This window comes from Prinia subflava, chromosome 2 (genome assembly GCF_021018805.1).
Source record: "Prinia subflava isolate CZ2003 ecotype Zambia chromosome 2, Cam_Psub_1.2, whole genome shotgun sequence".
NCBI classification, from domain to species: domain Eukaryota; kingdom Metazoa; phylum Chordata; class Aves; order Passeriformes; family Cisticolidae; genus Prinia; species Prinia subflava.
The window spans coordinates 25,186,354-25,214,191 of record NC_086248.1 but is presented as its reverse complement, the minus strand read 5'-3'; the positions used below and the strand labels follow the sequence as shown (position 1 = coordinate 25,214,191).

At 41.9% G+C, this 27,838-nt stretch overlaps 2 protein-coding genes across 5 annotated transcripts; one reads left to right on the top strand and one right to left on the bottom strand.

Annotated features, from left to right (window-relative positions):
- The first annotated feature begins 390 nt into the window (after positions 1–390).
- Positions 391–16,133, top strand: RAB23 (RAB23, member RAS oncogene family). 4 transcript variants are annotated; one of them, XM_063389412.1, is made up of 8 exons: positions 401–530; positions 930–1,012; positions 2,696–2,897; positions 3,709–3,794; positions 8,817–8,973; positions 10,425–10,507; positions 11,809–11,901; positions 12,750–16,133. In XM_063389412.1, exons 3-8 carry the CDS (start codon positions 2,743–2,745, stop codon positions 12,887–12,889), a joined length of 714 nt encoding a protein of 237 aa, XP_063245482.1. In that variant the 5' UTR covers positions 401–530; positions 930–1,012; positions 2,696–2,742; the 3' UTR covers positions 12,890–16,133. The 4 variants fall into 4 exon arrangements, with proteins under 4 accessions (XP_063245480.1, XP_063245483.1, XP_063245482.1 ...); XM_063389410.1 differs by lacking the exon at positions 930–1,012 and having other exon boundaries at positions 391–530; XM_063389413.1 differs by lacking the exon at positions 930–1,012 and having other exon boundaries at positions 395–534.
- BAG2 (BAG cochaperone 2) lies at positions 14,218–27,689 on the bottom strand. The gene is made up of 3 exons (XM_063389414.1): positions 27,411–27,689; positions 21,046–21,155; positions 14,218–20,075 (listed from the first exon to the last, which is right to left on the bottom strand). The coding sequence occupies exons 1-3, from the start codon at positions 27,572–27,574 to the stop codon at positions 19,675–19,677; spliced, it is 675 nt and encodes a 224-aa protein (XP_063245484.1). The 5' UTR covers positions 27,575–27,689; the 3' UTR covers positions 14,218–19,674.
- Positions 27,690–27,838: the final 149 nt, after the last annotated feature.

The window sequence follows — 27,838 nt, the reverse complement described above, 5'->3', positions numbered from 1 at the left end:
GATGGGCACATCTTGGTTTAAAAAAGGGTGCTACACACAGCGGGGCAGCCGCCTTCCGTGGCAGCCTAAGGAAAGCCCGCGGCTGATCACCCGGTTTTGTTTTCCATGGAGGAGGTGGTGAGGAATGCCGACATATGGGGGAATGGACCAGGGCATGAGGCATCCCCTGGATATGGAAAGATCAATGTTGTCCGGATTTTTCCTCAGGAACCCAGACGAAAACCCCATAAAAGCAACTTCCCTGTCGCCTCCAGGCCGCCTCGGGCCACAAGCCCCCAGCCCGGCTCCCGGGAGCGGCTCCCGAGCACTGCCCCACAGCGGAGCCGCCGCGGGGGCGGGGGCAGCGGGCAGGCACCTCCCCGAGCGGCCCCTCGGCCCTGACGGCGCTTCCGGGCGGGGAGCCGGGATGTGCGTCCGGGTTGGGCCGGCCCCAGCGAGCGGTTTCACTCGCCTTCCCTCCGTCTCCTCTTCCCCGCGCCCTTTCACCGCCGTGCCCTCGGAGGGAGCGCCGCCCGCCCGCTCCCTAAGGGGTTGGTGAGAGGGGCCGCGGGCGGGCGGGGATCGGAGCCGGGGCGCCCCGGGCTGGCGGGAGCGGGGCCGTGGCCCGGGAGGGGCTGGGGCGGCCGAGCCTCCGCCCTCGGCGTGGTCCCTCGGGCAGGGCGGGGAGGTGTCGGTGGGGTGGATCCCTGCGCGGAGACCCGCGGGTGGCTGCCTCTGTTCTCGCCCAAAATGGCCATCGGGCTTGCCGTGCTAACGGGGCTTGCCGAACCCCGGTGGCCGGGTGTAGGCTAATGCAGTCAGGAAGCATCATCTGTGTGAGCGAGCCGAGCGAAGGGATCGGGGAGCCGCGCTCTGCCGGCGCGGCTGTGAGTGAGTGCGGTGATGGGCAGAGCCTTTGAAACGGGAGTGCTTTCCCTTTCCTTCGAAAGGAGGCTGATCTGATTCTTGGAAGGAAATTTGCCACTCTGCAGCTGCGAAATGTTACTGTGATGATATCCCGGCACAGCAAAAGGTGGGAGAAACTTGGCTTTTATCAGGTGGGCAGTGATAAAGTTGTAGCAAATCTGAGGGCAGTCAAGAGAGATTTCAGAGCCTTGGTTAAGGGACCAGGAACAGAAGCAGTGTTCTCTTGTGGCCTTCCAATCACTGGGGATGAAATAGGAAGAAAGGAAAAGAGCCTGGTGTTACAGGCAGAATTTTGTGTTTTTTAGTGGTGGGTCACTCTACACAACAACCATGCTTGACAGCAATAGATGGGGTACACCTGTTTTGAAGGAGGAAACTGCTTTTTCAAGAGTTAATTCGACTCACTGGAGGAGTTTAGACTAGGCGTGAAGGAGAAAAAGGATAAAAACAGGCACAAGCTCCCTAGTGAAGAGTTTGGGGGAGGCATGCATTTAAGGGATGGAGGTCCAGAGAGTGGTGGTGAGTAGGCAGCTGTTTGGCACTGGTTGCTAGTGGTGTTCCCCAGGGCTTAGTGTTTGTGCCGGCCCTGTTTCATAACTTCACCAGTGGTCTTGGCAAAGCGATTGTGTGCACCCTCAGCTTGCAGGTGGGAGTGTTGGTCTGGTGAAGGGTAGCAAGGCTCTGTTGAGGCATCTGGACAGGCTGGATTGATGGTCCAAGGCCAGCTGTGTGAGATGAGACAAGGCCGAGTGCCAGCTCCTGCCCTTGGGTCACAACAACCCCGTGCAGAGCCACAGGCTGGGGGCAGAGTGGCTGGAATGGGGCCCAGTGGGAAGGGACCTGGGCGTGCTGGTCACCAGCGGCTGAACACGAGCCAGAGTGTGCCCAGGTGGCCAGGAAGGCCAGTGGCATCCTGGCCTGTACCAGCAGTAGTGTGGCCAGCAGGAGCAGGGCAGGGATTGTCCCCCTGTACTCAGCACTGAGATGAGGCCACACCTCAAATCCTGTGTGCAGTTCTGGCCCCCCACTGCAAGAAAGACATTGAGGGGCTGGAGCGAGTCTGGGGCAAGGGCAGTGAGGTGAAGGGTTTAGAACACAAATCCTGTGAGAAATGGCTGAGGGAGCTGGGGTCATGTAACCTGGAGAAAAGGAGGCTCAGGGGAAACCTTACTGATTTCTACAACTGCCTGAAAGGAGGTTATAGCAAGGTGGGGCTTGGTCTTATCTGCAAGTCACAAGTGATAGGGCAAGAGGAAATGGCTTCAAGGTTTCCCAGAGGAGTTTTAGGTTGAACATTAGAAAAAATTCTTCACTGAAAAACACTGGAACAGGCTGCCTGGGGCAGTGGGGCAGCATCACCATCCTTGGAGGTATTTCAAAGATGTGTGCACGTGGCACTTAGGGACACGGTTTAGCACTTGGCAGCATTGGGTTAATGATTGGACTCGCTGATCTTTGAGGTTATTTCCAACATCAGCAATTCTGTGATTTTGTAGTTCAGTGCCTCCGTTTCTTCCACGTTAAGAAAAAAAGCCACCAAAAGATCAGTGAAATATCTTTGCAATAAGCCAAATAAAATATTCTCTACTTCCACTCTTTATTAATTTTCAGTTAGTAAATGTCAAACCAAAGCTAGTTAAATAACTTGCCTGAGGTCACTTAAGCAATCTGTGACAGAGACAAATAAATTGTACTGTCTATGTGCACCCTAATCTGTGTGATCATCTTGCCTCTTGCTTTCTATCCACAGCATTTTTATGACCATAATAGCTATTTACTTTGTTGACAGAATCAGTAGTTTCCTGAATAAACCAGAGAGTCACCTGAGACGCAGAGATGTTGGAAGAAGATATGGAGGTGGCCATCAAGGTGGTAGTAGTAGGAAATGGAGCTGTTGGGAAGTCCAGTATGATTCAGCGATATTGCAAGGGGATTTTTACAAAAGACTACAAGAAAACTATTGGTGTAGATTTCCTGGAAAGACAGATCCAGTATGTATTAAAGAGATGACATACTATTGATTTTTACCTCTCTCTCTATTTCTTTTTCCTGTTGTAATCCTGAAATTTATGAAGACTTGGAAAGCAAGGCCTGTTGTTTCTGAAGCACACTAAAGGGAGTTGTTTTCTCTCTTGCACTGTGGGCTAAAGTTATATCTTTTATTCTCCATCCAAAATTTTAAATTATAAATAAAATCTGGAATCTCTGCCATACCAAGCTCTTTGACAAGTTTGCTTTGTATTCTACCTCTTGCTGATTATTTTTAATTTCTTATGAAGAAGTGAAACTGGTTATGACAAAAGGATTACACAAATTTACTAGCCAATATAGAAAAAGTGACTGAAAAGATTAGTTAGTCTTTATGCAGTTTAACCAGATAATACCCAATTAGGTTTGGTAAAGTAGAAAATCTTATGATAATGAGAAGTGAGAAAGTTCTATAAATTCTACAAGCTGACTAAAAAGACAAAAGCACCATTCTTTAGGCACTAAGTTTTGTTGTCTATCTTATTTTTCATTGTGAAGGGAAATGTAGAGGAAGAAGAGGAAAGGCAGAGGAAAATGTAATACAGCTTGTCTCTAAAGAGCATATAATGTAGTTGAGAGACTATTGCCATAGTATGTTATGAAGGTGAATGAATATTAATAATGAATAATAATAATGTTATGTTATGTTATGTTTAAATCCAGTTAAATTTGATTTGGATTACTCTTCTAGTGTAGAAACAAGTATTTCCTTGTCAATTATTTTGATTTGTTCCTGTTACTATATTGATCACAAAACTGTCTTGTTTATTTCAGAGTTAATGGTGAAGATGTCAGGCTGATGTTATGGGACACTGCTGGTCAAGAGGAATTTGATGCAATAACTAAGGCCTACTATAGAGGTGAAAGTACCATGTTTGTTGTTTGGTGGTTGTTGGGTTTTCTTGGTCTGCACATCTCTAAAATATTTTCATATCTTTGTAGTAAGAATGTTACTTATTTCATGTGTGTGCAAAGCATGTTTAGTTCAGCTTTCTCAATTCTTAAATATTTTTTCTCTTTGTGCAAGGTCCACATCTTAATTACATCCACTTTATGCAGTAGTGTCCTTAGAAAACATTGAAATGAGACAAATACCTGCAGGGAAGCTGGACGGAATGTAGACATCCTGTCAATCAGATGCAAATGTATATTTTTCTTCTAAAACTGTTTCATTACTTCTGCGAGACACATATTTGTAAATGTTCAAAAAACTGTGGATGAGGCACATAGTAATTAATCCAAGGAGGAGAAAATCACCAGTCATCCTAGAAAGACAGTTTACAGGGCACAGCAGTTCTTTAGCTAGCACAGTCTGCCTTGAATACGTTAAAACAAGAGCAGTAAGAAAAGCGTATTTACTTTGTAAAATAAACTGTATTATTCGTAAAGGCAGCTTATCTATTTAACCAGTTACAAAATGCATACTTAAGTTTTCTTTGCTTATTATTTAACAATGGTTTTGTAAATATTTCTCTTCGGTTTTTTAATGGGAGAGATAAAAATGACTTGGCAAAGATTCCACTGTTCAGTTCTTGCAAACTAATTACCTGAGGTGGAGAGGGGGAAATATATGGTATAAAATTACCTCATTTAGAGATAAAATAATGATTATGCCAAGCTGTTTCAGAGTGTTACGGTCTTATGAACTTTTTATGTTTCATGATCAGTTTGGTAATAGGTGGAGATTTTTTGGTAATACTTGTTGCCTGTGATTGATGATTACAATTTTCTCAGAAAAAGATCTTCTTTTCTCATGTGGATATAGATAATTTACAGCTGACAAGTTTAGCATATGAATTTTAGGTGGTAGTAGTTGATTCTCTTACTGTCCTGTTCTTTGGTTGTCTTGTGTGCTTTGCTCTTCCCAGTTGTCTTAAGCCAGAGATCTTTTCTCCTAATTACTGGGACTGATAGGCTAGAATATGGAGTGCTGAGAAGAACTCAGAAGTACACCTACTGGCCTCACTTACCACAAGCAAGCTGGTGCTTTAAAAATAAAACATTTGCATGAAGTCTTGGTCATGACTCATGCCCAGCATGGTGCTGTTAGATCTCTGCCTTGGCGTTCTTTGTGCAGGAGTTCTTTGCTGTGAAGTGGAGCACAGTCAGCCTGCACACACTGTAGCAGCATGATGGGTCTATAATAAATAGTTCAAGGTGTCAGATACAGGGGCTGCTCTACACTGGACTCTGACTCATGAGAGACAAGGGGAATCAGAAGAGCCTTGAATGTAATTTTGGTCTAGCCTCAGCAATCACACTATTATAGAAGCAAAAAGTGAAGCTTACTTTGGAAATGCCAAGATTTTATTGCTGATAAGGGAAGGACACCTCTAAGATAGGTAAGATAACCACTGGCTGTTAATTCAAGGTTTGCTTCTCCCATAGGTCACTGTCTTGCTGTCATTGCACTAGGTGTATGGGACACTGTGTATTGTCAGTTCTTCAGTGCTCACACATGAGTGCCTCAGAGCCTGTCTCTGAGTGTTTCTTGTCCAGGGCCCAAATTTATTCAGCCTTGCAGAGAAAGAGAATTGGAGCTGACGGTGGATTTGTCCTGTGGTTTTCTATGTGCAGGCAAATGTGTGCAGCCAGTGTAGTTGCCTGCCCACGATAACACAGTGCAAGGAGTCCAGCAGCCTAAATTCAGAGTTGAAGGAAGCACTGTATGTATTTAACAATTTCTTTTTGTGTATTGTACCATGCATCTTCTCACCAGTTTCTGTGTGATTGAAGTAAAATGTTTCTCAAGGCATTCCTTCATGCATGTATCCTCTTCCTCATGCATATATCTGCCTTCCACTGGTATATCTTGAAGAACCTTTTTAGGTTTTTGATGGAAAACAGACATCTTGTTCATTAGTGTGTTACTCAGTTGCTAATTAGTCAGATTGTCAGGATCTTCATTTTGTTGCAGAATAGTTCATTCTTCATATTCAAGCCTTCATAGGATTGCTTTAGTTTGCATTTGTTAACCCCTTTTGTCTGTAGCAAATATGATAATGGAAGGCCTGCAGTACTGCCCTGGTACAGTTCTTTTGGATACTGTTAAGGAGACACTAAATGCTGCTGAGCCTATTAAAGACAGCCAGGAGCCACAGAAGTTAGAACATCAGCAGTAAACAAGAATTTCTGGATGATGATACTGGATTTTGATCTCAGTGTGAGATTGAACAAGTCACCATCAGTTTTATAGGGAGTATGTGCTTTCTATGGTAGCCTGGAAAAGCTGAGGCAAGTACTGAGTGAAATGAGTAGGGTCAGGTATAAAGCCCTGTGAGATTTCCCTCGTGGCAAGGAGTTTCCTTACATTTTTTCTATTAGAGGCTTTGTACTGTTATGAAAGGAAAGAAAAGTGGTTATGGAGTCTGTGGATATGGTGTAGTCTGCTGAGGATCTTTGAGACCAATTCAGCTGACAAGCTCATGCTTTACTTGAATTAATTAGCACTAGTCTCTAAATTTTTATCTGAATTGCACTAGGTATAAATATTATGTCAGTGATTCTGCAGGCAGTTGGAACATTTTAAATTATAGAGGAATTATCAATGCAGTAATTACACACAATGTAATTTTCTTCAGTACTTTAAAGTAGCTTTATGGAGCAGCTTCTTACCAAAGAACTTTAATTTGAAATATTCATTGAGAACATCCTGAGCTGTTATGCTCATGTTTGACACTATCCTGACACTATCCTTTGCTGCTGGTGCCTGTTGTTCACAATCTGTTGTATGACAGAGGTGGTGTGTGATTCCATTAGCAGTGGATGACTGAGATAGTAACATCACTGACTCTTGAATATTGTCAGTGCCTGCATTAAAAAAGGTGTTTACCTGGCTAAATTCTAGGGGTTGTCTTTTTTTTTTCCTCTTTAGAACTCTTACATGGATATTAGAATTTCTTTTTTTATGTTTCCAGCAAAAATACTGAGTATTTAGCAGATTTCTTGAAGATGAAAGGAATTTGCATGTTAAAATCTCTGCCCTGCAGTATCTTTTGTTGAACTCTATTGCTGTACTAACTTCTGCACCATACTGAAGTGTACTTCAGAAAGACCACAGTTGATACTGTTTTGCATTGAACCTGAGAAGAAAACTGCTTTTTTTCTTCTCTTCTTCAAAATAAGCATCTTACTGAGTTAGTTGGTTCATTAAATCTGATACTTAACAATCCAGTGATCAAAAACTTTGGCAGATGTTTGGAAACACACAATGACATGAGTGTATAGAATTTGTCATTGTTGATGACACTTTGTTTTACTGTTGTTTGTTGTAAAAATCTTGAAGTTCCTCAAAAATATTTCAGTTTGAGTCTTTATTAAAGCCTGTCATATAATTCCCTTTTGAAACAAATTCTCTTTACCTACCATGTGCTAGGGCTTTTCCCTCTAAACTTACTGTTACCTGTGGTGACACTCAGAAGGAATGGGTGGAAGGAGGAAGATGAAGTGAAGATGTGTTAGTCTGGAAACTTCACAAAGGATTTCTTGGTCTTAAAACTGAACAAAGTGATGTTTGCAGATGGTGGGAATGTTTTAATAAATGCTCTCATCTCCATTAAGCTACTTTGTGACATAATAGGCAAATGCAAACTAACCTGCTTTGGAAATAATGAATTTTATACCTATGTCACAGGGAATTGCATTGGAATAATTGCATACTTTAGAGTACAGTGTGGACAGTAGGGAAAACAAACAGTTTTACAACACAAATAATAGGGGAAATTCTAGAAGGTTGTATTGCTGCTTTTTTACTGGTAGAGCTTCAGGTGAAATTTTTAGGGCAGTTCTTACTGTTTTGTATAAAACCATACCAGAAGAGTCTTAATATGCGTGTGGAAGAATGTTGAAGAGCATAGGAAATCTTTCTCCAGATACACTCTGAGTGTGGCTTTTAAAAAGCTAAATCAAAGCAAACCTAGTCATAGAACTTGTGTGCTTTGTGTCAGAGAGATACAAAGAAAAACAGAATACAGGAATCGGGGATACTTGGTGAAACTCTGAGATAAAATTCATACTGGTCAAAAATTTTTCATGCTATATGATACTAATTTGAGATGTTCACCACAAGATTATACTAGAGTCTGAAAAACACTGGCTTTCTATTCCTTTCATACTCTGTTACTAAACAACTAGTATGTTGAAGGCATATAAATAATAAAGTGTGGAAAGAAAAGCAGTTTCTGAAGAGTAACAAGGGGCTACTGGACAGTCAAAAGACCACACACTAATATTTGAGCTGTGGGAGTACCTTCTCAGTATCCATGGAGTTTAACTATTTGTTTATTTACAAAAGTTTCTGTGTAATTTATTGTAGTGCTCTGAAAAAATTATTAGACTATCTGATAGTATTAATTAGAAACACACTTATTTTCCCAAAAAAGCTACTGACAATTTACTTGAAATAATCACATCTGAAAACTTTTTAAAGTTTTCTGCTTTTTAGAATCCAAATTACTGTACCACAAAGAATAATGTGAAATGTGCTTTACAGATGCTGCATACAGGAAAAGAATTTCCTTGTGGCCTCCATTAATCTGTCTGAAAACAGCAATAAATGAAACTCCTCTTCCCTTTTTCCAGCCTTTCCAGATCTCTTCCTGTTCCTTTCCCCTGCATACATTCAATATGCTGGAGTTAGGTTTAAAGGTAACAGACCCATAATCATCATGAAGATGGCTGTAATGATCAAAATAATATGGCAGTGAATTTTCATTTAGGGAATCTGTGGCTAGTGGTTTGACACAAGCTGGTGGTAAAAGTGCATGTTTATTGGGAAATCTTGAAAAGCCCCTCATATTTTAAATACATTACAATTTATTGTTTCTATTGTTTATTGGCTAATTTGTGTGTATTTGTATTTGTAATTTTTTGTATATTTCTAGGAGCCCAGGCTTGCGTTCTTGTGTTTTCTACAACTGACAGAGAGTCCTTCAAAGCAGTCCCTACCTGGAAGGAAAAAGTTGTGACCGAAGTTGGAGACATTCCCACAGTTCTTGTGCAGAATAAGATTGATCTTCTTGATGAATCTTGCATAAAGAAGTAGGAGTTCTATTGTACTACTTTCAAAGATCAGTAGGTGCCCCTGTATACCCAAGTTTTGGAAAAAGAAGCCTGTGGGAGTTTCTGGTGAAGACTCAGAGCATCTGGGTTGTCCCACCTGTGTCCTGCATCCTGAGTGCCCTAGGAGCACATGGGGCAGGTGTTGCTGCATGAGTGCAGATACGTGGGCAGATGTGCTGCAAAGCTGGGAGCTTTCTGTTTGTTTCATGCTGCATCCTGAAGCCAAAAGTAACAGAGGGATGACATGAGAAGTTTGGTTCTGGCATAATATGAGTCACACTTCTCTTTTTTTTTTTTGTTGTTTAAACTCAGAAAATCTAAAACTATAAATTTTCTCTCCTGATAAAATTCAGTTACTTTTTAACTGTGCTGTGCACCACTGAAGGCACATTGTCTGTTTGGCTAGTGAATGCTTGCTAATATTCTTTGCTTTCTTTAATTTGTTATTATTAATTTTTATCAAAACATTGTAACTCTATAGAAATATGTATGTGGTAATGTTCTCAAACTGCATGGTGCTGAATCTTCCTTGCTGTATTTTTCTTTACAGATTTTATTGTCAGTTCATTCTGCCCTTGTGTATGTGACCAACTTCATTCTTGTAATAAAATCAGCGTAACAAATGCTTTTATTTACCACAGCATTTCATGTAGAAAATAGTGCATGATCAAGTTGATCATTCTCCACTTCTTTAATTTCTGTCATCTTCCTGAGAGATTTAAATTATTTCTTCTTTTTTGTTGTTTCCTGCACTGGCTTTCTTTGTTGTCTGTTTGCTATCATTGATGGCATAAATCAGCTTCTACTTCTTCTGAAAAGAATTCTGAGGATTTTTCAAAGGAAAAGCAAAATTGCATTTGAACTCCTCCTTTATTCATGGTATGTCACTTAGGTTTGGTTCTCAGCATACACTGTCTGCCTCAGTAACATAATCTTTCTGATGTGATTTTTCTTAGGGAAGTATTCATAAATTTTTTAAACTTTAACATAAGTTCTTTTTCATGTCACAGAAAAAAGTAGTTCTTGGTTTCATCTGTGCACTCATCTATTTGCATAGCATACTGCTTCATTAAGGTATACTTAAGGATTAATTTTTGTTGTTCAGAGTTTGCAGTTACAGTGCTGTTAATCACAGCCTCCTTCCTTTTGGTTTCACCAACACCCTTCTTCAAACCCTTGGGAAGTTTTATTTAGTGAAGTCAGTAAATACTGGAAAAAATTCCTTTGAGTCATAAGGAAACTGCATGTAAAATACCTTATTTTTATAGTGGAGATATTGTAAAGAAATTAGGCATTAGATATTTTTGGACTGTCTTGAATTTCTCAACCGCTTTGCCGTGTTTAACTTATAACCAAGCGTTTTGTTTATAAGAATAAACGCTGACAAATGAACCAACAAAAGATTAACCAAGTTGTCTTGTGTTGTGCAGTGAGGAGGCGGAAGCGCTGGCAAAGAAGCTGAAGGTGAGGTTCTACCGAGCGTCCGTGAAGGAGGACCTGAACGTCAGCGAAGGTAGGAGGCGCTGCAGGGGCGGGCCCTGCGCTGCTCCACGGCTGAGCAGCCCCGGCCTGCAGCCACAGAGCGCTTCCCGCTCGGCGCCCGGCGCTTCCCCGTCCTTGGTGCTGGGGGCAACCCTCTTTATAGTCCGTAGCAGCAGGCGTGAAACACGGCTAAAATGACCTGGTATCAGTGGGTTCGTTCCATTTCTTTGTGCACACCTTTCTCTTCTACAGACATGCACAGCTGCAGTGTTTACAAGTGTGTTAAGGCTCCTTAGACCTAATGACTGTCAGTAAGCACGAGCTTTTAAAGCAAATACATGTAGAAGTTCAATTATTGCAACATACTAATTGTTGAACAGATTATTTTGTAATTGTTAATAAATAATTGATAGAAACAATTATATTTTAGTCATATTTAAATGAAGTACATTAAAAGATTGCATCACTTGTGCTGTTTTGTCTGGTGATATTTGATGAGTTCCTAAGTACCACTTTTAATGTACTTAATTTCATAAGAGTAGTGTTAAAATTTTGAGCCCCTGTCTTTTGTGGGTTTGAATAATCATGAACTATACTCTCTAATGATATATTCTTCTTTAATTAGCCAAGATTAATGGTAAACTCCCTGGTTTTTTTCTATTAACACCATTCACCAAGGGAAAAATCTGCAAGAGAAAATGTAAAACTCTTTTGCATCATCTATAAATGAGGTGAATTATAAATGTAAATAATCATAACACACTCAAGTTCTGAAAATTCTGCTTTAGTTGTATATTTTTTCAGATTCCTAGGTCAACTTTTTATACACCAATAGAAATGAAGGTAGCATTAATTGAATAGAAAAAAAGTTGTTGCCAAGTTTTATTAATAGCCTTACTTTACATAACTACTGTTTTTCTAAAGCTTCTTGCAAAAATATATATATTAATTTCCTACATGACTATATATATTATATATTCCTATATAATTCCTAAATATATATAATATATTATATATTCTTATATAATTAAATTCCTACAAGTTGCATTAATTGAAACATTTGGCAATATGTGTGTGCAAGTCTTTTTTGTAAGAGCATTGAGATATTTCTGTGCCAGACCTCAGTACTGCAAACTGTAAAAGCTGGGCAGACACTGGAGTGACCTGGGTCCTGCCCAGGAACACAGGCTTGCCCAGAGTCACTCACCAGGTTGTGCTAAACCTGGGCTGTGAAATGCACTTTTGTCACCATGCAGAATTTTGATATAGTGGCATGATGATGATGATTTTTAAGCATTCTGTGATGTACCTTTTTTCTTTTTAACTTTTCAGTTTTTAAGTATTTGGCTGATAAATATCTTCAAAAGCTCAAGCAACAAACAGCAGAAGATTCAGAACTAGTACACACAAGCAGTAACAAGATTGGTACGTATACTATAATAAAAAAACCCCTAGAAACAGTATTTTGTGCCATCAAAGCTTATGGTCTCATCTGTTTCCTTATGGAATTAATATAAGGTGAATCAGGGTCTAATTATTACATCCCTATCTTAGGATATAATCTCTTTCTGTAAAATAACTTCGTGACTTTGAAATTACAAGGTGGTCAGACTGATGTTCAAAAGTTTCTGGCTAATGCTTGTGAAGGCCCTTTTACTAAATTCATTTAAACAAGATTGTGCAAGGATTTGAGAAGGATGCTTGTTGGGTTTTTTAATGTAATTAGCATTACATAGAGTTGCTCATCTCGGTGTGGACTTACAAGACTCATGAGGAAAGAATCTGGCATGTAATCAGAAGGTGTTCGTAAGTTGCCTTCTATAAGAAAACACTGAACTTCTGTAGTTCTTTAAAGCATTTCTGAGTCAGGTAATTTATTTTCTTTAAAGCACTCCCTTTTTATTCAGGCCTTTTATGTACCTTTATATCAACAAAGTTTCTGAATTTTAAATTGTCATTTTTTTCTTCTAGTATGTTACTCAACCAACCACAACTTTGTGCAGCTAGTAACATCCACATACATGCACAGATGAGTGCATGTGCTGCCCTTCAATTACACAGATGCATACCAGCTTTAAATACTGCCTGGCTAGTAATTGCAACCACCTCTGCTTCCAATTTAGCTGCAAAATTGACCCAAAACAGATTTAAAAACTAGTGTATACTTTTGAGGTGCTCCACTATGCCTTAGCAGCTGTTGCATCTGAAGTGTTTATGTATTGTGCTGCGAGCAGTAAACAAATATAAATACTTCTCTTGTCTAAATTCTGCAGGTGTTTTTAACACAGCTGGTGGAAGTCACTCCAACCAGAATTCTAGCACTCTTAATGGTGGAGATGTCATCAACCTTAAACCCAACAAACAGAGGACCAAGAAAAACAGAAGTCCTTTTAGCAACTGCAGTATACCTTAGACCCCTTTTGGAGGAAATGAAGCAACTCAGAGAATGGATGAAGTTGTGCAATTGCATACAGAGTAAAGCCAGCTGTAGAGGTATTTTTACCGGTGCTTTAGCAAATCTTGTGCCTCCTTGACAGAGGGTGGATCGATTCAGATGAACTCGCTGATGCCGTGGCTTTGGTGTGTGGCCTGAGACGCCTGCTGGCGACACACAGAACCACACAGAGCCATGGCTGCCTCGTGCACTTTGTACAGATTAGGTGAGCTTTTCCTTTTTCAAGGAATTACTTACAGAGCTATGAACTAGGTATTGCTGAACTGCAAAGCACATTTAATGTAAGGATAATACTTAGACATATAGGTACGGTCTGTAACTCCATGGCCCAATGTAATGTAGCAACCTTGCAACTAAATTTCATAGAAAATATTAGAATTGGTTAGTCAGGGCACTCCAAGATAAATGAAGAGCAAAAAAACACTACTTCATTTTATGCCTGACCATATTAATATGGATTCTGGCAGTTCTGTGGGTGCAAGATCCTTGCATTATATACATGTGCTAAAGTGTACTTGTAAACATTTGGGATGAATATCTAGGCTTGGTTCCAATGTCTTTGTTACTTGGAGATCAGGTAATGATCATCAAATAACATCTTCCAACTGTCCTTTAAAAATGTTGCATTTTAGATGAGGCTTTCTAAACTGCCACTGTGTGTGTTAAACTTGCTGTACTTTGGGCCTAAAAGCTTAAATTTAAAAATGTATGGTGCCAAAAATGCTCCTTTTTACCTAATGCTATGCTACAGATGTTTTGTAAGTTTGGTTTCCTCAGTTTTAACAGGTTGAACAAATAACACTAATAGCAATTCAGAAGGAACACATAACTATATTCTTGTTCAAATTTGATTGTTGTATCCTGTGTTGTCTTATGAAAAAGGAATTTTCAAAGTGATGTTACAAAGTATTTCTCTTATGTGAAATTTTTTCATAGATACCATAAACGAAGTTACAGGGATCCAAAAAATTGCAGCTGATTATATTAGAGAGACATTCTTGAATGTTGTCTCAGATTTAAAGTTAAGGAAATCTAAATCTGCAAGATGAAAGACATGGCAAAAAAATTTCAAAGTGCTTTGGTAATTTTACAGAACTGATTTAGATGTTTAGGAGCCCAAATCTGACTTCAAGGTTATTTGGGCTAAGGCTCCTAAATCACTAAGGTGCTTTTAAAAATGCTAAGCAAGATACCTTTTATTTAGCAAAAATGAACACTTTATAATCCTCTTCAAGAGCATGCATACCTTCTAAAAACTATTCATTTTGTTTACATGTTTTTGTATGGTATGATATAATTTTAACTTTCTAAGGTTTCTACAAGTCTGACAGTGACAAATGCAAAATATGCTGCTTAAAAAAATCAGAGTTTTAATAGTTTTATGGATGGTGTATGAGAATGAAAATGGTTGAGTGATCCTATATATTTTTGAAGGAAGGACTTTTCACTATGTGAATTCATGTAGGAAGCTTGACTGACTTTGTTTCTAAGTCAATGAGTATGAAAACTGAAATGTATCCTCATTCCCACAGTCTGCAGGGAGAGAAGTGAGTGGCAAGTTATGCACAAACACTAAAGATCTCTGAACTCTGTATTTTATGTTTACTGCATTAGACTTTCTACCGAGTACCGTAGTTTCTTGGACGAGCTGTTAGAGATCTGTTGCTGGCAAGAAGGAGGGCCTTCCATCCCTTTTGCTATTGCAGCAGAGCCATGTGTTATTCACCGTAATGTTTCCTGTATTTTCTCTTGGATAAAGGCCTCTGCTTGTTAACAAGTGCGTTTAATCGTGCATGTATAAATGGAGTCAAGTCCTATCTGTCTTTGCACTTTAAGAAGATACTTGGGATAAGATGACTGAACATCATGAGGCCGCCTCACAACTTAGGGTAGAGTTTTGACATGCATGAAGAGTTTTGACAATTGTTTTTAATATGGAAACTTCTACATTTCATTGTCTGTCTGCAAGTTTCATGGGGTTCTATTCATTTTTCATGAAAAACAAACAAAACCACAAAGTGTCTGAAACATCTTTTTTGCCTTGTTTGACTTTGTACAGCATACTGAAAAGTAACTCCTTCTTATGTATGACAATTTGTACTATTTTATGTTATACTGTAACACACTGTACAATTAATACAGGCCGTTTGTGTTTAAAGTATGTCACTATAAACTACTGTTTTTAATGACTCAGCAGAAATTTTCATAGGTGGAAACTTGACAGACTTGATAAATTTAAGATATGTTGAAATGTAGTGCATATACATTAATGTAGGAATAGTTATTTGCAGCATTGGGTAACCGTGAGTTTTCATTTTAGTTCCATGCTGAATCTAAAGTAGATTTTTCTTTGAGACCTTGCAGTTCTTTTCTCCAGTATGACTGAGATGGAAACTGCCCAAATTAACATCTTTCCGGGAAGTGCCCTGCATGTACGCTGTTTGAAAATTTTGATTTTTTGTTCTACTGGGGCTAGTGTGTAGATGTAAACCAGATGACTGGCATATTGTAGGAACCCTTAGGTATTCACTTCACTCTTCAGTGGCAGTAACTTCTGCCTTTTGGAAGAAGAGACATACCTAAATGTTTTAGCACTTGTGTTGTCCCTCATGAATAATTTTTATTACAAACATTACTTTGTTCTCGACTCAAAGTGCACTCATTAAATACCATATGTTTTAGTCAGCAGTATCGACAGGTGCAGGGCTGGTAATAAAACTGCTCTGCTCTTTGCATCCCTGGGCTGCACCCTGGTGGGTGAGGCTGTAACTCCGTTACGCCCGTGGTACCCTGGGTTGAGAGCAAGAGATGCTCATGCCACAAGACACAAAATTCATTGCACTCCTGTATATGCTTTTTCTATATCTTGAATAGCTCATTGGCTGTATTATCTGGATCTTGCCACAATTCTTTGCCCTTGGTCGATGAAGCTACCACTAGCAGGAAACTTTAGTGATTGTTAATGCCTTAGTGAAGTAGGGATTCACTAAAGAGTCTGACACTAGAGCTTTGTCACTTCTGTGTTGTATCCATTCAGTGAATGGGTGTTCTCCCAGTACGTGGGGCATCATTAGATGCAAAGCAGTAATGCTAGGGATGTATTTCCAGCTGGAAATAGCAAATCTCAAAGTTGTATGACTGATCACACTAATTTTTGTGCTTGTGTGTGTGTGGTTAATTAAAAAAAATTTCAAATATTCCACTCAAGACAATTTTGACGCTTTCTTATTGTCAGTGTTTCTTAAGGCAACACTTTTGTAGTCAAAATGCCTGAATGACCACACTCAGTCTGATTTCCAGTTTCATTTTCATGCTTCATTATTGGGCTGCAGCACATCTGCCATGAAGTTTTCCTTCCTCATTTGTGTGAGGTGGGATAATCTAAAGAGCATTGAGCTCTGGGGGTTGTGTGGGGTGCGTGCAGGGCTCAGGCTGCACTTGGAGCTGTGCACGCACCCTTCAGGCTGAGAGCTGCGGGTGTTAGCAGGGGCAGTGAGCTGCCCTTCTCCCCTGTGGGAGTGCATCATGCAGCGTGCCAGCACACAGGCTGCTCCCATCCAGTGACACTGCCTGAGCCCTGCTGCTTTTGTAACTGTGCTCATAGACCCTCGCGTGAAGCTGCACTACCTGAACACTAATGGTACCAAAACAAGAGTGCAGGGGGGGTCCAGCAGGCTTGAGTTCATCCAAACGACCTTGCCATCTTTTTGTAGGAAGCAAAAGTTGTGCAGATCTTTCTAATGAACAAATAGTATTGAGAGAAGAAAACAATTCTCTGCTAAATATGGCATCCAAGCAGATAACCAAAATTATAGAATGAAGAACACAGCTTAGATGTAAGATGAAAGGTGCTATAATGGAATAAGAGAAACCTGCTAATGTTCCATGTCACAGTGTTCTATAGAAGTCATGTCAAAGCCAGGTGAGTCCTAGTACTGAACTAGGCTCATTCTCAGGTTTCTAGAAGGGTAATACTGATAAATAGTTTGTCAGTTCTGCCAAACTTGCTAAAATTGATAAGAAAAACTACAAATTACTGTGGACCAGGAGAAACATCACTCTCATTGTGAGGATTAAGATGCATTGTTACTAATGGCTTAAATGTAACTGGCTAAAAGAGGAGATGTACGTAACTCGTTTTATCACCATCATTATCTCAAGTAAATGTAACAGATTTGTAGAAAAAAAAGTCACTATACCATAAATCCTCAAGCAGCAGAATCAGTGTTTAAAACTGAGTATCTTGTGTATGCTGTTCTGTGAAAGCCCTACAAATTAATTCTGCTGTTCTCTTGTAAGTGACATTAGTTGCATCATGCAACTTAAAACGTTTGTTTGCTTATTGTTGGATCTGATATAAGTCACTACTTTTGTGGTTATATTAAATGTCAGTATATTAAATTTCAAAAATTGCTGTAACTACAAGCTGTGCAACCTCATTCTGACTGAGAAATGTGCTTGATTCTTGTGTGTATTGCCAGCAGGTGTGATCCAAGGCAGCACTTGAGAGCACTTAAAGGAACACGTGTAGACACGCCAGTCAAATAGAAATGGTGTTTCTTAGCTCTTGCCTCTGATTTCTTTACCATGTGGTTGAAATACAAAATAGGGATTTTTTTTCTGCTTTTTCTGGTCATTTTGCTTTTCATGATTGGTCTGGCCACTACAGTGACAAAGTTTAAATCAAAGACTGCAGACATTGGAAGTGGCATTAAAGTATTATGAATATATCAAAGATGCCTGGTACATTTTCTGAAAATAAACAGGTAAATAGTCAGTAGTGATTGTTGGTTGGGGGTTTTGCATTGTTTTGGTATTTTTTCTTTTTTTAGTAAAACACAAATCAGCATCTGTGTCTGCCTCTTTACCCAGGCATCTGAAGAGTATTGGATGTAACACACTCCTGCTTCCTCTTGCATGCAGTTTTGAACACAGAAAATCAATGTGTTTGCTTGACACCCTGAAAAGGATTAATTGGCAGTGTTTTAGGTTCATTACAGAGGCATTGGGTTAGATGACCTTCATAAGTCCCTTCTCACCCACCTATTCTGCAATTCTGTGATAGCACAAGTGCTATATGAAATACAAATTCTTTTAGGTATCAGTACAATAAAGAGGATCTAAGAAAGAAAACAGAAAACCCTATTTGCCTGAATAACCTTATAATGGCCTTAAAACCCCAAATATTGAAGGAATATTCTAAGCAACAAGGAGTTGTGTTCAACTTAAATGTAGCACAGTCTGAGTTCTGAAAACAATCCAGGCTCTGTATTAGTGTAAAGGGTTTTAATACTGTTGAATAGCTGGAAGACTTTTTAAAGTGGAATTACAGAATTAATGTCACCACCTCTTAAAAACTCACAATCTCAAAGCTGAAACTTGGACTGCACCCACCTGAAGTGCTGTTTCTGCAAATTAAAGGCAGTGACAGTGACCTCATAGCAGCTGAGGCTGAGTTTTCCTGTGGAGCACCTGAGCCCATCCAAGGCGTTTAAAGCCATGGGGCTCCTGACTGTTGCTTGTGCAGGAGCCTGATGTGCAGGTCTCACGGTGGGCTGGTGCCCTCAGCGCACCCAGGGGTGACACTCCAACTGTAACATCCCAGGCACTGCCACCAAGGCAGCTGTGGTTGGTGGCATCACTCACACCTCTGGGCTCCCTTGAGCTGAGTTTTAGCCTGAGCCAAATTCAGCATGCTGTGGCTGAGCTACAGCCCCCCTGCTCCCCTCAGGGCACCACCACCCTTGGGTGAAGTACTGCAAGACTGGCCAGGCTACAGGGCGTTACAAAATTCCAGGCACACCCTAAAACCTGCAGCTTTTGACGCACAGCCACAGAATTCAGTGGTGAGGTGCAGAAGATAAAAAACAAACCAAAAACCACTCACACAAAGAAGCAAGTAATGCTGATGTTCCAAGTACCATCCTACACAAGACACAAATGCAGTGTTTGCCAGGTGCGAAGTTAAAATGTTTTGCTCTGTGGCTTCATGGATGATGCAAAACTGTAGTAGCAGCTGATTAACAATTCCCCTGTTATCTTTTAAAAAGAAACATACAGCAAGCTCAAAGCTATAATGAGCTTGTGGGAGCACAATGGTTTATGGCACGGAGGGGGGATTTTGAGAATCAGGTCATTTCTAGCCTGGCTAAGGATCCCTGGGGATACAGGTGTTGCTTTTCACTTCCTCAGTTACAAACTGGAGGTAGCTGTCTCTAGGAAAGTACTGTGATCGGTTTATTCAAAATAGTCAAAAAGTGCAAAATTATAAATGGTAATGAGTAGGACACTATGTTGTTTATGAAAATACCATAAACCGTTTATTAATTGTTTTGATTTATTGCCATGATTTGTCTTTTGTCCCCAAAAGTCTGGTTCACACACTACGTATACAGCAGAGAAAAGCTGAAATCTCATGATAGGACAAAACAACTTTAGTTTAAAAATACCCAGGAGAATGGAGGAAAGGCTAGATTGTCAGTTTCTGTCAGTTCAGCAGAAGCACAATTACAATTTGCAATAGAGCAGTATCGACTCTACAGAAGAACTGATTGCATTCCTTATTGCCAAAAGAAAATGCCAATGCTACCAAAACCCATTAAATGCTTGCACCTCACAATCAAAGATACTTTGGTGCGTGTGGATGTGTACATACGTGTGTGCTCGTACAGAGAATTCTTTTCTTGGCGTCTGTGTGTTTTTTCTGGGCACTTGCTCACCCCGTGGTTTGCCAGGAGGATCCGTTAATCCTGTTTGCTGTTGCAGGACTGCCGAACAGATGATTTCTGATGCTCCAACAATGTGATGGATTTTTCAGAATTTTCCAAGTTTCTGAGCAGAGTCTCTAGGCGCCTTTTGATTTTCTTCTGATCCTCAATGGCGCAGCCGATGACCACAGACTGAAATTTCTGATCGATGGGTCCCGCTGGCACGTCAGACGTGCACGCGCCGTAGAGCGACATTAGGCGCATTTTGGCATCTTCCAAATCATCCAGGAGCTTATTGACGATCTCGTCGATCATCTTGGTGGCGTGCAGGAGGGATTCCTGCTGCTGCGCATTGCGGATGGTTTCCACAGAAACCTCCACAGTCAGGGTTCGGCCCATCAGGCGATTAGCAGTCAAATTAAGTTCTTCTCTCTCACCTCAATTGAAAACAAGAAAATATTCTTGGTTACAGGCAAATACTTTCCTGTGCAAATAGCATCATCAAGACACTCAAACTGCTATAACTTAGCAGTAAACAACATTTTTTTACGTGACAGTCAGCACTTCCAGAAGCCATTTGCCCAAGTCATACTCATTTCATAGAAGCCAGAGTCTGATTTGAAATGAGGCATTAAACTCTACTGAAATTGTAAGCAATGTTCTTCCACTGCTGACACAATGCTTGCTGTGTCACTTCAAAGTAAAACGTACAGTACTACCAGGAACATTCAGTAACATAACTGGCTCTTCAAGGACTTCTGTGCCACTCAGAGGGAGAGATTTAGACAAAACTCCAGAAGGCCACAAAGAGAAAACTAGATATAATAAGAGGCCATGTAAAAAATTGGTTTTCTATTTTCTGAAAGCATAGCTGCTTTTCAAAAATATGAACACAACATACTTGATTCGTAGGCTGTTTAAGAGCCAATAAACCAGCAATTTAAAGCACCTAATAATCAGGTGTAGGGAATATATTTAAAGCCATGAATCACACAACTATGACAGTGATCCTAATCATCAGGTTCTTGCAAGTTGTCCACTTTGTAACACTCATGCCTGTCCAGTAGTCAAAATCATTTTCAACTGTATCATCATCATCATCATCATCAATGTCTCTCCCCCAGCAGAGGGATGTTTATCTTGTTTTTGAAGTGTATCAGTGGACTGAGTACAGCTTTCACATACACAGTAGTGATGTTCGTGGTAGTCCATCCACCTGAACAGCATGAATTTACACTCAGGAAAAGGAGAGCTCAGGATAATGGGTGACGCTTCAACAACTTTAGCTGGCTCCAATGCTGCACTTTAATCAGCAGCAAAGAGAGCTGTTCACACAGAGCTGCTCCCTAAAAGATGGGCTGATTAGACTTTGGGTAAGTCAGATGGTACAGGAAAGCAGCTTCTCACCTTCACTGATGTGCCTCATGTCCTGGCTGTTCTGTATATTGTGGATCATTTCGAGCAGAATTTCTTTCTCTTGCTCCATAGCAGATGCTGCATCACGGAAAGCCTCTACCCTGTACACGGTTGAACCAAACAAAATGTTTAAATAATAGAATAGATGTTCACCTCTCTGGCTGCAAAGAACTATTGTTTTGAACTCCGGCTCAGAGTAAGTACAGTCAGTTCTTAGTTATCCATGAGACAGACTCCCTGATTTCATGACCTTCTCTATCTTAACTTCACTTTTCAAGACTCAACATAATTTTAAAAAAAATCAAATGGAGAGGCAAACGAAAACAACAGCAATTCAATCAGACTTAAATCTTATTTTACTGACAGTATTGTTCTATCCTACTCTGTAGCAAATGTGGATATGCAGAGCCTGATGGTACTACAGCCCCACAGCAGAAGTCCTGTAGCCAACTGGTGATTGTTACCAGCTGCCTCACTAGGAGCTAGGAGAGAAAGGGACCGAGTCCCCATCAGGGAACTGGGCAGTGAGGGTGGCAGCTGCAGAGATGGATGCAGCAAGGGGCCCTGGCTCCCTGTGCCACCTCCAGGCCAGCAGGACCTGTGTAATCCACCTGCAAAACAACAAACACTCCAGAAAACTGCAAGGTGCCAAACAATCCCTTTCGCAAGGGAGAAAACCCTGTGAGTGGGACAAAGCTCGCACTTATGAACATGAAAAGGGTTTCCCTGACACAAGTGGTGTGGTGGTCACTGGGAGAAGATGCTGGACTGCCTGCTCCCACTGTCACTGGTGATCTCTCTGGAATGATGCTCACTGTGATTCACACAGGGAGGAAGCTTCTGTGGGAGCAGCTCCTGTTTCTGGGCTTGCAAGGAAGCACGGAACTCAGTCCCTCCTGAAACCAGACCCCTACTCCAGTCCCATTACTGTGCTGAAGCTCACGTCATGCAGTGAGGACAGGGGAATGTCTATCAGAAACCGCTGTCCCTGTAAGGGAAGGGTCTTGGAAGGTGTGTAGTTCTGGGCCCACAGCCTGCCCTCCTTCTGGCATAAAGTACAGACTCAGCTCACCATGGGCAATGTGAAAATGCTGCATGAGAAATCTCAGTCCAGTTTCTTGTCTTATTCCCCATCACTGTTTTAAAGAGAAGGCTTTTGCATTCAGCTGAATAATATGGAAAAGAATACTGGAGAACTCTAATGCAACACTTCAAAGATCTGATACAAAAGGGAAATATCCCACTCCCTTGGCTTTTCTCTGAGACTTGAGGGTAGGGGCTTGCAGAGGACTTTCCAAGCTGGAACTGGCTGCAAGAGTTGTGCCAAACTCTGCATTCACAGGCTGCACAGGAAAGCAATAGTATCATGTGAACCTGGCTGATGGTTTGAGATGCTTGCAATGCACAGCTCAGGAGGTCTAGCTGCATCAGGAGAATCCATCCATCTAGCCTGAAATGTTTATGAAACCTGGCCAGAAAAGGGGAGAGAACCCAAAACATTGTGAAGTCTCTTCTGTGCTCGACACTCTTCAACATTTCTGGGCGCTGCCCCGAGACAGCAGTGGCTCCTTGCTGTCTCTGCAGATGAGGGCGCAGCTCCTGAGACAGGAGCGGGGCTGTTGCTCCTTCCTCAGGGGCTGGCTGAAGGCAGGTAACTTTGGGAAAACAGCAGTGAGAGAAAAGAGGGGGAAAGCAGAACGGGAGCATTTCAGGATATAGTCACTCTTCACACGCAGCCTGCTCACGAAATGGTTCTGTTTTACAAAATAGTTAGCCTGATTTAGTCAGTGAAAGCACAGGCTTCAGGCCTTGCCTTTAATGTTTCTTCTGAGGAGGAGTGGGAAAAGTTAATGCAATGCAAATTCATGCCAAGAGCAAATACTTTTAATTATTATTTTGGACTGGTTAGTAAGAGCAGTGAGGCAGGTGGAGTCATTTCATACTTCAGATGTCTCCACTTTATAATTTAGGAAGTCCAGCAATATTTTCAAAATGGCTTACCATGCCTTTTTTTAAAAACTAGTATTTTCACAATTTAAAAATGCATTTTAGTGGCTGGAAATTTGTAAAACAAAATTTTGAAGTGCAGAATTTAATTTTTTAAATCAGATTCTGTATATCATTGTACTGACTTAAAAACTAAAATTCTGCCTTCAGTAGATAGATCAGTCCATGATTTCCACAGGCTTTGCTGGGTCCTGAGAAGAATGTGGAAAAGCTGCATTGCAGAGATGTATCCTGAATTGGTACAGTTCTAAAGAGAGCACCTAAAATATCACTGCTTCCAAAGGCCAGCTTGGTATGTGAGGTAGGAGCTAAAAGCCAAATTGTCAGAATAAATGTTGCATACTGCAAAAAAACCCCAAAAACAAACCATAATTCACCAACTAGAACTTCGATTGACATTTACTAAAGGTAATACAACCAAATCTTAAAAACTATTTTATCCACAATAATTGCTTCTTCAGAATTATTTTTACCATTTTTTAAACTGCAATATGGAGTGCCACACAACAATGGGACAGGGTCATTTCAGAAGAGTACTCTAGTGGGGAAAACCAGCAAAAAAACCAGAAACAAGTCACACCAACTTCAGGAAAATAATGTGTCAGGATCACACCTTGCAGTCAATTCTCATCAATTCTTTCCTAAAAAATGCATGGTTTCTTAACTTCACAGGCTTCTGTAAATCTTTCCTTTCCTTGTGTGGGGGACCCCAAAAAAAGTTGGAAGATTTGAACCTCTGACAGAGGTGACTGATGTGGGAAGGGGTGTAAACACAATCCAAGTCTCAAAAAAACAACCAACCAAAGAATAAAAGGCAAAGAAAAAAGAACACAAACTACTCAATATTTATGCCCAGTTATCAATTATTTTGATGCAGCATGTGAGAAGTTAAGCTATGTTTCGTGTCAGATAAGAAATATGTATAATGATAGGATTGTGACATGGGACCAGTACAAAGATAAATTTTGATAAACTGCCAGTTAAGAGGAACGATAACTGAACAAAATGTTGTGATTATTAAACAGAATAGTTAGGCAAAGATGTAACTATCTGAAACCGCATATGCAAGCAAGGCAAAACTGCCATGAAAAAGAGCCAAAGGTCAGCAAAAGGTGAAGGATAAAGACTCCGCCCCCCCAGAGCGACCACCAGAAACATGAAGAATAAAACCAGACCTCACAATGAGGAAGGAAACCCAACATCATAACGAGGAATGGAAACTCAACCTCATAACCAGGAACACAAACTGGGAGGGGACACGAACATGAACTGTGTAAATACCTGCAGCAGTAACAGCTGGTGTGCATGTCGGTGGGGCAGGGACCCCCATGCACCCAGCGCTGCACTGCCTGCTTTTTGCCAAACACAAATTAATAAATTGCTTAATTTGAAAATGGAATGAAGGAGTACGCCTCCTCATTTATAACAAGCAGTATGGCCTTTTTTCCTCAGAGATGAAAACCTCCATTCATATTTTTACTTGGAGTGTATTTGTTGCTTTGAACATCAACTAAATATTCCATCTATTACCTAACACTGAAAAAGACATTCCTTACTTCTGATTTTCCCTGTTTGTGAGCAATTAGCTGAGCAGTGCCTTTCTTTGCTACATACCATTTACATGAGCAGAGCATTCCTCCGAGAAACAGGTGGACCAGGCCGTGCTTTTGTTTCTAGATGAGAAACTTGACACCTGCTTTCTTAGGACAGCTGCAATAACTCTGTCCTTTAAACTACTGACTGACTTCAACAGCCCACTGTTGAAGTCCACGTGCTGGACGTTCAGAGAAGTTTTCAGAGGAAATAAACATCTGAGGATAGAGCAACTTTTTTCCTGAAATGAAGCTAATCAGGCACACTGGAGGGAGACAAAACAGGGGGTTTCACCCTGGCATCCTCAGCTCCCTCACCTGAGTGTCCACTGCCAGGTGAGCAGTCCTGTGAACACTGAAATGAATGGTGGGGGAATATGGTTGATCCAAAAATCAAGATAAAAAGTACAAAAAAATGAAGAAAAAAATACCCAGCAAGAGTCTGACTTACCTCGTGTATCATCACACCTAAAACTGTTCTCACTTCACCAACAGAACACCGTGACTCATAAATGGAGCCTCTGGTCTTGCTTCCAGCTGCTCCTGAGATATCTTGGCCGTCACAGCAACACGAAGGTCCAAGCCCTTACAAGGGGCAAAGGTGCCACCTGTCCCCTCACCACCTCTGCCTCCAGCACTGCTCCCTGGCAGCCAAATGAATTCCCCTTCCCTGCTCACTTTCCATACAGAAGAAAGCCCCTCTGCAAACACCTATCAGGGAGGTACAAAAATACCCCGTTACTGTTGGAAATAAGCTCTCACAGTGGAAAGAAAGGGAGGAAAAGGATGATTGTTCAAACTGGAGCATTTTACAATGTCTGTAAAATGAAAGAAGGTAGACTTAGACTAGGTATTAGGAAGAAATTCTTCACTATGAGGATGGTGAGGCACTGGAACAGGCTGCCCAGAGAGACTGTGGACTCTCCATCCTTGGAGGTGTTAAAGGCTGGGCTGGATGGGGCCTTGAGCTGCCTGGTCTGCTGGAAGGTGCCCCTGCCCATGTCAGGGGGTGGGAACTCGGTGACCTTTAAGGTCCCTCCTAACCCAAACCATTCTGTGGTGCTGTGATTTCCAGAGGGATGAGTTCAGTAGACCTGGAGCAACTTGAGAGCTGATGGTGGCTGAGGGTTTTAATTAAAGGCTGTGGTTTGGTTTGACAGATTTTCACTTATTATATTTACAAGCAACATCTTGAGGGTCTACAGCAAAATCAAACAAGCTGGAGAAGGAGAAAGTTTGGAAGGTTTTCCTCCTGTCATTCAAATAAAATTGAAATTAAGCATGTTGATTGCTTGTGAATAGAAAAAAAACCCGTAAGATTTGAGTGACTTTTATCAAATTAGACTTTTTTTTTTTCTCATGACTATTCAACATTTAGAATGATGGCTGTCTGAAAGAACCACAGCAAGCTGGGAAGTTTAATTGAGGGTTTAATTGCTGGCTAACCAAACTGTCTGCTTTGTTTCAGAGTCACTCAGCAAATCTAAAACGCATTTTTGCATATTCTCATGCTAATTTTTGGATTATATATTCCTCATACGCCTAGACCTGGATGTAAGCAGTGAGACTTGTTTGCAGACAGTGATTTTGTTTAGTCAAATTCGGAGAAGTCTGCAAAGGACTTCAAGGAGATTTAATCAAGCTAAGTGAAAGGCTAATATAACAGCACATCGAGTCCACTCCTGAATAATGCAAAGTAATGCAGGCAGAAAGGGGAAATAAAACTCCTGCATCCCACAGAGCTCTTTTAATTACAGGAAAGTCCTAGAAACATTCTGGGTGGTTCTGTGAAAGCCGCTGATCAATATGCAGCTGTAATGAAGGAAAGGGTGTGTTGAAACAGTACCAGAGGAGGTGAATCAGTGGCATCCTGCACATCCATCCACCTCAGAAAGGACACTATGTAATTTAGCAGAGCTGAGAAGACAGGGAAGATGATTAAAGGCAAGGTATCATCTCTCATGAGGCCAAACTGGGGAAAAAGTCAAATGGTATTATTTAGGGAACGTCAAGTAACCGAAAAAGTCGGGACATGTCTTGGCACAACGATGAAATTCACACAGCATTTACAATAACTTTGGAAAAACACACCTCAGCGTCAGAATGCAATGCTGTTCACATTATAGGGGGACGTTTTAATGCACCTCGGAGAGGAGGTGGACACAAACACATCCAGAACATCCACAGCTGAACCAGAAAGTGCAGAGCGAGGTTTGGAAGACAAGAAGCCTCACACGCAAAGCATTCAGCACTGCAGCTTAAAGGCTTGCCAGAGTCTCCGAGAGCCCGAATGACACCACACTTTATCCTCGGATTTCCTGCATCTTCTTACAAAACACCTGCCCGCAGATGCGGGATAGGGGCGACAGGGAGGGACGACAGAGACGATGCACCCGCCGTGCCACAGCTGGCAGGGCACAGCCCCGGCTGCGCAAGGCTCCCTCACCCTGAAGGGGAACAAACCCGAAGCAGCCCTTCGCGCTTTCTCTGAAAAACGTACTTTCATACATTCGTGTACATATTCCTGTTTTCGTGGGTTTCCAGGCCACGCCAGCTCACCTTAGAGCAGCAGCTCCCGTTTTCAAACTTTGCTCCCCATGAAGGAGAACCCTTTTACTCTCGGTCCCCTCAGGACGCCTCACCCCCTTCCCCCCACCAGGGGAGGGCTCCGCGCCCGCCGCCGGCCCGCGGTGCGGAGCCACGGGCTGGGGGCCAGACGGCCCCGCCGCCCCCTCCCGGCCCCGGCCCCGGGCCCACCTGAGCTCCAGCTGGTCCAGGTTCTCGAGCAGGCGGCTGGAGCGGTCGGCCATGGAGGTGGAGCGGTAGAAGCGGCCCCGGAGCTGCCCGCCCGACTGCTGCTGCTGCTGCGGCTGCTGCTGCGCCCCCTCGCTGGCCTTGGCGCTGATCCTGGCCTGGGCCATCCCACCCGCCGCTGCCGCCGGCGGAACCTCGCTGCGGCCGCTCCCTCCCCGCGTCCCGCAGGCGGCGGCGGCGGCCGAATGCCGGCACCTCGCTCATGGCCAAAGAAGGAGCCGCCCCGCCGCCGGCCCCCGCGGCCACCCCGCCCCCGCGCCGGGCCCGCGGGCGCCGCCTCACGCAGCGCGCCGGGGCCGCCTCGCCTCGGCCAGGGGCAACAGAGGCGCGGGCCGGGAGGGACCGCACCGGGTCACCTGTCCAACCTCCCT